At 38.2% G+C, this 8816-nt stretch overlaps 1 protein-coding gene across 1 annotated transcript; it reads left to right on the top strand.

The window, feature by feature from the left end:
• Positions 1–210: 210 nt before the first annotated feature.
• On the top strand, positions 211–1051 carry LOC130466105 (uncharacterized). Its single transcript, XM_056834827.1, has 2 exons — positions 211–356; positions 464–1051. The coding sequence occupies exon 2, from the start codon at positions 469–471 to the stop codon at positions 910–912; it is 444 nt and encodes a 147-aa protein (XP_056690805.1). The 5' UTR covers positions 211–356; positions 464–468; the 3' UTR covers positions 913–1051.
• The last annotated feature ends 7765 nt before the right edge of the window (positions 1052–8816 follow it).

Raw genomic sequence — 8816 nt, forward strand, 5'->3', positions numbered from 1 at the left:
GAATTTGCGAGAAGGGACCTTTTAAAATTTTTTTTGTAAAAACACACCTAAATGTAAAAATAATTTGCGAAAGACAAAAAAAAAAGAATATTCAGGCATTGACTATTATTTGCCGGCGTTGACCCTCACGTGATAGTCACGTGCTGCTCTTTTTCACTCTTTGCACCCCTTTTCCCTCCAAATAGAAATCACAACCCCTATTCCCACATTTCACGTTCTCCTTTCTCCTTCCTCTGTTCTTCTTCTTCCCCCCACCCCATGCTCTAAAAAAATTTCAATCCCTCTGCAAAATTAAGTTGAATAACGAATACTGCAAGCATCTCCATCAAGATTTGAGTCTGGGCACGAATTATCTGGTAAGAATTCCTTCTAAATTTGTGGAATTTGAATGTCGAAAAATTAGGGTTTTTTCCCCCAATTTTGTAAATCAATTGAATCGGATGTTGTTGATTACTTGTTGCAGTAATTATGGCTCCATGGAATGAAGTGAAATGTGGGTGTGGGTTTCCTGTAGCCAAGAGGACTGCTTGGACTCATGAAAACCCAGGGAGAAAGTTTATTGCTTGCAAATTCTACAATCCTGAAACTGGGCAAAGGGGGTGCAACAAATTTGATTGGCTTGATGAAGATATTGTTGAATGGCAAAGGGATGTTACTAATGTGCTTGTTGCTGAAAAACATAGGCTGTCCACTGATCTTGCAATTCTGAGGAACAGATTTGCTTGCATTGAACAAGAGAAGATTAGGCTAGTCGAAGAGGTTGACAGATTGAAGAAGAACAAGGGCATGATGATGGGTGTTTTGGGGTCTAAGAAGGCTGGCTTGGGTCAGAATCAGCTAATGGGGATGATTTGTGTGTGTGCAATTGTGTCTGTATTATTTAGTTTCACTGTAATCAAGGTACTTGGGTAGATGGTAGGATGAACTTTGTTTAAGGAATGTTAGGCAATTAGAAGCTAGGCTTGGTTTAATTCCTTGTTGTAATGCCTTTATGTTTAATGCATTCGTTGTTGTAATCAAACCATTGTGGTTTAGAATGAATGAAAAGTTTGCCTCCTTTATTTTGCCAAAATTATTTGTTTTGTTGGTATGAATCTTCCCGTATTTTGTTTCCGTATGTTGTTCCCGTATTTGGTTAAGTTGATGTTTATTTTTGTAGCCGTCGAGTTGAATATATTGTGTCGTGTTTAAGGTATGTTTAATATAATGTGTCGTGGTTAAGTTGATGTTTATTTTGTTTCCGTATTTTATTCCCGTATTTTGTTTCCGTATTTTGTTTCCGTATTGTGTCGTGTTTAAGGTACTTTGTTTCTTGACCAAAATGAAATGGACTTATATAAGATGACAAATTGGAGAGAAATACACTTTTATAACTTGTCAAATTGACATAATCTTACAAAAGTAGTCAAAATGACTAATGTTGACTTTAGCATACCAAAGTTGACTTCAGTTTCATGACCAAAGTAAGAGCTATAGACAAGCAAGCAGAGACAAGCAAGCAATCAGCAATTGTATTCATTTAACTTACAAAATACCAAAAACTAGGATTCCAACTGACTAACAACTAATCTAATCTATTCTTGTTGTTGACTTGGGTGAAGTTGAGGAGCACCTTGGGAGGATTGAACCACAGAAGGTTCTTGAGCTGCAATCTGACCAGGGGTTGAAGCTGCGACTGTTTCACCAGGTGGTGCAGGCATAGCACACTTAGGTTTGTAGTGTCCAAGTCCACCACATCTGCTACACTTGTTTTGCCTCTTTGCTCTCTTAACAGGCTGCTTGTCTTCATCCTCTCCAGCTGCCTTATGCCTCTTGTGCTTGCTTGGCCTACCTGGCATTTTTCTGTAAGGTGGAGGCAATGGACCAGGGTAGGGTGTTTGATCCCATTGATTCTGACTAGGCATGCCTTTGAATGGTGGGGCATAAGACTTGGCATAAGTCTGAACATGATAGGCAGGGTGGATGAAGTCTTCGTAGTTTAGCCTCTTTGTTTGAATACATGCCAATGCATGCCAGCAAGGAATTCCCATAAGACTCCATCTGTAGCATCCACATACTTTGGACTGTAAGTTGACAACAAATGTGTCCTGGTCATGGTCCACTTCGAACTCATGTAAGTCAGCTTGCCTGATTCTCATGTTATGCACTTGCGTAAGACCTTGCTGAACCATCTTAACAACAGAAGGCATAATGACACCCTTAAATCCCTTCAGTCCCTCCCTTTTTGAATTGAATCTCTCCATGACATACCTCCTAACCCACTCCATCAGCTGTAGGATTGGTTTTGCCCTTGCCTCCCTCAACACATTATTAAAACTCTCACAGCAGTTGTTTAGTAGCATTCCTGACTTAGAAGCAGTGCTAAACCCATGTCTAGACCAGTGAGCTATGTTGATGGCATCCAAGTACTTAAATGCTTCTTCATTCAGCTCTTTTATGGCTGCCATGTGAGTGTTGAAATGGTGCTGGCAACAACAGATGCATTGTGTTAGATCAATGTATAGCAGACAGACAGACATACCACAGTATGCAGACTCAAAGAAAGCAAGTACAGAAAAAGAATACCTTTGTGGAAGATCTAGCTGCCTTCCAGAAATGCTCTTTGTACACAACACCAGGAAACTTGCCTTTGAAGTTAGCCCAGATATGCCTACAACAGTATCTGGTCTCTGCATTTGGCAGAACTGTTCTGAAAGCATCAAGCAAACCCTGCACACCAGGCAACCATGAATGCAATGACCAAGTCAGATGTGGAGATCACAAGTCAGTTATGTCCAACTTAAAAAAATTCTAGACTCGGGTTTGAAATCGGACACGATAAAGTTAAAAAATGACAAATATATACAATTTTGAATAATTCTAGACTCGGGTTTGAAATCGGACACGATAAAGTTAAAAAATGAAAAAAATTAGGGGAAAGATTGTACCTTCTGTCTGTCAGACATGTAGGTCACTTCTTCCTTCTCGTGAACCCAAGTAACAAAGTCAGCCACAGTGATGATGTCAGCTCTCAAAAGCTCCAAGAACCAGGCCCAAGTTTCAGCATTTTCAGTCTCCACTATAGCCCAAGCCACAGGGAAGATGTTGTTGTTCCCATCCTTCCCAACTGCAGTCAACAAGATACCTGGGTATGATCCCCTCAAATGTGCCCCATCAACTCCTATTATTGGCCTGCAGCCAGCCATAAACCCCTCTTTGCAAGCTTGCAAACACACATACAACCTCTGAAACAATGGAGGTGGGTTTTCTATGCCTTGTACCTTCACCACAGCTGTGCTTCCCGGGTTATACTTCTTAATAGCTGCTGCATAATCCCACACCTTTTTATACTCTAAGCTAGCATCCCCAAAGATCATTTTCATAGCTAAAGATCTACTATAGTAAGCTTTGTAATATCCTATTTCAGATTTCACTTCCCTCCTTGCTCGTCTTATGAATCCCTTAATTTTTGTGTTAGGTTCATCCCTCCAATCCTCCAAGTATCTCTCAGCTAGGTACTTTGAGGTAACCTTAGGGTTATCAAACTGCCACCCACAAATATGTTTTGGCCTAATACTCTTTATTTGCCAACTGTTCTCACCCTTTAGTTTTCTACCATGGATCTTAAATCTGCACTTCCTCTTCTGCTTACACACACACTGCACAGATCTACCACCCTTCACAGGACACCCACATCTGTTTGCACAATACACAGAGACTCTATTGTTGTTGTTGTGCAAGTAGTAGTAATTATACCCTTTCTGGATGGCATTGTACCTAATTGCCTTCCTAAGAACAGTGTTTGATGGAAACTTCAACCCCTTAAACAATTCAATTGGCACTTTGAAATCTACACTAGGATTGAAACAAGGGTAATTAGGTCCTTCATCATCTGATCCTAGTATGCTAACAACCTCACCATCACTGTCATTAAGCTCAACATCATCACCACCAATTAGCCCACCCTCAATACAGTCTTCATCTTCTTCCCTTTCTTCCCTTTCTTCCCTTTCTTCCCCTGCTGCTTGCTGCAGTCCTCCTAAAGTCCTTTCAACTCCCTCAGTTATCTCATGGTCCACATATTTATGGAACAAGTCATCATCACTCTCATCTTCATAGTCACCCTCACTCAGCAAGACATCACTGTCAGTATCAGATTGACCCTCATCAATTCTCTCCTTAGTTCCTGCAGCATTTCCCTCACTCACAGTAGCTCTTCCTCTCTCTTCATTCTCAACAGCTGTCTCCTGATCTCCCTCACCCCCAGCTCTTCCCTCAACCACAATCTGATCAAGATTTTCAGCTCTCTCTTCACTCACAATAACTCTCCCCTCACTCACACCAGCTCTCCCCACACTCACAGTAGCTCTTCCCACAATTGATTTGGATCTCTGCCCTTTTTCAGCTCTCACTTCACTCCCAAATGCTCCTCCCTCACTCACAGAAACTCTTCCCTCACCCCCAGCTGATTTGTGTTTAAGCAGTGCCTCCTTTTCAGCAAGTGTTCTCTTAAAAAGGGACACTGTGGGAATTTTTTGTCTCACTGCCTGTTCTAGTAGTGGGGAAAATTTGGGAAATTTGGGTGTTGAATGAAGGGGTATTGTTGAAGGGGGTGGGATTTCCCTGGACAGATTGGATGGTGGGAGTGATTTGGACTGATTTGTATGTGGAGGCAAGCTTTTAAAAGTGTGGCAATGTGTGGAGTGTTGACTGGAATTAGGGTTTTGACTAGTGCTGCTGACTGTACTGCTGACTAGATTCACCAGTGGGGCCCCCAGTGATGAGTCACCACTCACAGAATTGCTCCCTCCACCACTTGATTGGAGATCACTATCACTATACCATTTGACATGTGTAGGAAAACGACTCCTATCATCATACTCCTTCTCACCATGTACCACATACAATTGGTACGACCCATCCTTCTCGGGTGCACTCAAAAAATCGGGAATCTCAACATCACTCTTGATCTCTTTCCTTCCATTCCCATGTAAACTACACCCTCGCCTCCTAAACCAAATCTGACCTACTTCTTTGTATCCCAATTCCCTCCTAATCCAATCTGCAAATTCAAAGTAACATATCTCCTCCACATTTGTATGCAATGACATACCAGCCTTAGGATTATCACCCCTCTCATACGTAGTTTTGTTATTTCTAGATACAAATTGCCCCCCGTGAAACAACCTAATAGTAACAGGCTCCATCAATTTAAACCAGCTTTGTTCTACGTGAATCCTACCGTTAAACCTGATGCACATACAACGACACACTACATTCAATTTCCTATTTAATCACAGCTATGCCAACACAAATTCAACAATACAAATTCCAGTCATTCATCAAAATGTGCCAAAATATCCTAATTAATCAAGCAACCAGATTAATGAGGCCCAAATTTAACAACCAGAATAAATTTAACAAACATAAACCACCACATTAATCACCCAGAATCAATTTAACATAAACCACCACATTAAGAATCAATTTCTTGAATTTTCACATTAAACCCTAATCCCAATTAATCGAATTTTTAGGAATACTTAGTATAATATTACCAGCAATTAACAAATACCAATGAATTATTAAACTAAGCCCTAATTTTTACAGCATATTCAAAGTTAAAATATGGTAATTCACCTGTCCTTGTGGATCACTCTGTAATTTAGGTAGTTGTTGACTACTGTCTCGTTCCTCTTCCTTTTCCTTGATGATGACGCCTTCCCCTTTCCATTTTTAGCCATGGAAGTACAGCAGTAGCAGAGAAGAGCAGAAGGTGCAGAGATTTTTGACAAAAACGGGAAAGAGAAATTCAGAAAATTTGCCCAGAAATGGAAAAAAGAACATGAATTTAAGTAGTTGGACCATTGATGATGACTTACTTGTGCTTATTGGTTGAATTTTTTGAACTTCATTGATGACGCTTCATTAATGAAGACCTCATTGATGGCGCAGACCTCATTGATGGCAGAAGAGATGAAGAGTTTCCCAGGATTTTTTTTTTTAGGTATCAAAGGGTTTATATACCCTGATATTTTGGAGGGAAAAGGGGTGCAAAGAGTGAAAAAGAGCAGCACGTGACTATCACGTGAGGGTCAACGCCGGCAAATAATAGTCAATGCCTGAATATTCTTTTTTTTTGTCTTTCGCAAATTATTTTTACATTTAGGTGTGTTTTTACAAAAAAAATTTTAAAAGGTCCTTTCTCGCAAATTCTGGCTTATAAAAGGTCCCTTTTAGCAATTTTGCCTATTTAGAATGTACTTGTGATGATCAAGTGACAACCTACTAACAATGTCTATTGTATGAACTAATAACATTGTTTTTATACTAACAGTATTAGCTCAGGTTCAATGACAAAGTTAATTAAGTCAACCATAAAATTACATAATTAAACATATATTGATATCTTAGTAAATTCTAAAATTAACTCATCAAACAAAATAAAACGATATATTACCTTACTTGCTATCAAAAGCTTGTCAAAACAGAATTAATTAATTTAACAAATGTTTTCAAAACTACCATAAAAGGATCACAAAAGTACATGACATTGGTCTGAAACGGATACAAAATCATAACTAGATTTGGATTGGTATTGGGCTTTTACGGTTAAAATCGAGTCTAGTCCTATGTGGGTTCTTCATTCCAAAGCTATCAAATCCAAAATCTAAATTTTACAGTTTACTCGTTTCTTTTGGCACCCAATTAAAGAGAAACAACATTTAATTAGTGGGTCAGTGGGTCGGGTCTAATCCAGCCCACCCTGACACAACCCATAGTAAGTAGAGTCGGACTCCACTTTGATCCATGACACAATCCGCCCCAATTCGGATTTTTTTTTGTTGCGTCGGGGGTCGGACCCACTTATGACCCATGATATAACCCGCCCAACCTGGATATTTTTTTTGTTGTATCGTGGGTCGAGCTTTTTCAACACAACTCATTTCGATCCATCCCATCAGACCCAACACAACCCACCATAGCACACCCCACCCACCCAAACCCAACCCACCAAACCATGTGACCCACCAAACATGCCATTCTATTATTCTAATTTGGCAAATTTGCCAAAAAGGACCTTTTATAACCCAAATTTTGCGAGAAAGGGCCTTATATAATTTTTTTGTGAAATCACACCTTAATGTAAACCTTTTTTTGCGAAAGACACCTAAGGGAAGTTTCCGACATTCACTGAGATGTTTTGGCCATTGACTTGTACGTGAGCAACATGTGTGGCTTCACTTTGCTACATTTTCAACAAAACGCATTGTTAAAGTGATGTTTAATGTGGTAGTGCTTGATTTTGATATTTTGTGTCGTGTTGGGAAGTTGTTTCGTTTCCACTAAACATATTCGTTTTCACAAGTTAACATGTAAAATGAAGCCACACGTGCTGCTCACGTACAAGTCCATGACCGGAAAAGCTCAGTCAATGTCGGAAACTTTCCTTTGGTTGTCTTTTGCAAAAAAAAAATACATTAAAGGTTGATTTTACAAAAAAAATTATATAAGGTTATTTCTCGCAAAATTTGGACTATAAAAGGTCATTTTTTACAAATTTGCCTTCTTATTTAATTATTTTGATGCGATTCTGGTTTCTTTTAGGCTCTTGCCTTGTTGTTGCCTAGGGGTGAAAGACTTCTCCCCTTTGGCTAGATTGTAATAGTTGTTCAACGTAATATATTCTCTCCTACTTGCCAAAAAAAAAAACCCCCAAAAAAGGCAAAACCATAAATAGCCCATAAGCATATAGTTTGATTAGGGGACATTATATATATAGTACTCTTTACAAAGAATTACTCTCTTCGTTCCATAATGACGTTCAATTTATAATTTTAACACTATTTATACTTGTTTTAATTTACTTTTTTCTTATGAGAGTGGTTTGAAGCAAAGTCTATACCAAATTGATTTAACCTATTTTGTCCATTATGTAAATATGTATGTTAGTGTTTTTTTTATTTTTAATTTTAGATTAGTGTTTGATTTTGAATTGACTTTTATTCTAGATTTATTTTTTAGTTATTAGAATGTTTGATTTTGGATTAACTTTTATTCTAGATTTATTTTTCAGTTATTAAAGTGTTTGATTTTGGATGAAGTTGTATATAGTGGTAATTAATTAATTAAAATATCTATGTAACACATTTTTTTAATTCTAAAATAAATTAAAATTTTCATTTTTTCATTGGTCAAAACAATTAAATTTCTTACGTGGTGCTCTAATAGCTCAGCAAATATGCCTATTTTAATTATATATATTAGATTTATAACCATGAGATATATGGTTTAGAAATCTTTGGAAGAAGGTGGGTTTGACGCATACCATTCATTAGGGGGATGGAGCGAGTCAGCGAGAATGAAGACGAAAGCACCGTCGCTCTAATTTTTTGCCGCAAACATCGTACTAGCAGCTAGGGTTGTCAAAAACTGACCTGATTCAATCGATTTCTAACAAAAACCGAAGTGACATGAAAAAAAATACACACATTATATCCGAATAAGTACAATGATCCCGCACAACTATATTATCCGATTATACCCGACCATAACCGACCTATAACCCGATTTGACAGCTCTTCTAGTAGCCATAATTCCATAGTTCTCTCTCCGTTTATTTTTCTTCTTTTACTATTTCACAATTTGCTTATTTTCTACAGAATAGTTTGACTTGATTGCACATTTTTTTTTGAAGGGAATAGGAAAATTATCATTAATAAATCGCCATACGGCATCTACAACAATAATTAACCCTAAATAACATGTAATCTAAAACATCAATATGAAATTCTTCATCCAATTTGCTAGTATGCACGCTTCGGAACCGCTTCTTT

Source organism: Spinacia oleracea, chromosome 1, assembly GCF_020520425.1.
Source record: "Spinacia oleracea cultivar Varoflay chromosome 1, BTI_SOV_V1, whole genome shotgun sequence".
Classification (NCBI taxonomy): domain Eukaryota; kingdom Viridiplantae; phylum Streptophyta; class Magnoliopsida; order Caryophyllales; family Amaranthaceae; genus Spinacia; species Spinacia oleracea.

Coding starts and splice junctions, on each gene's coding strand:
- LOC130466105 (XM_056834827.1), top strand. CDS start 469: ATGGCTCCATGGAATGAAGTGAAATGTGGGTGTGGGTTTCCTGTAGCC.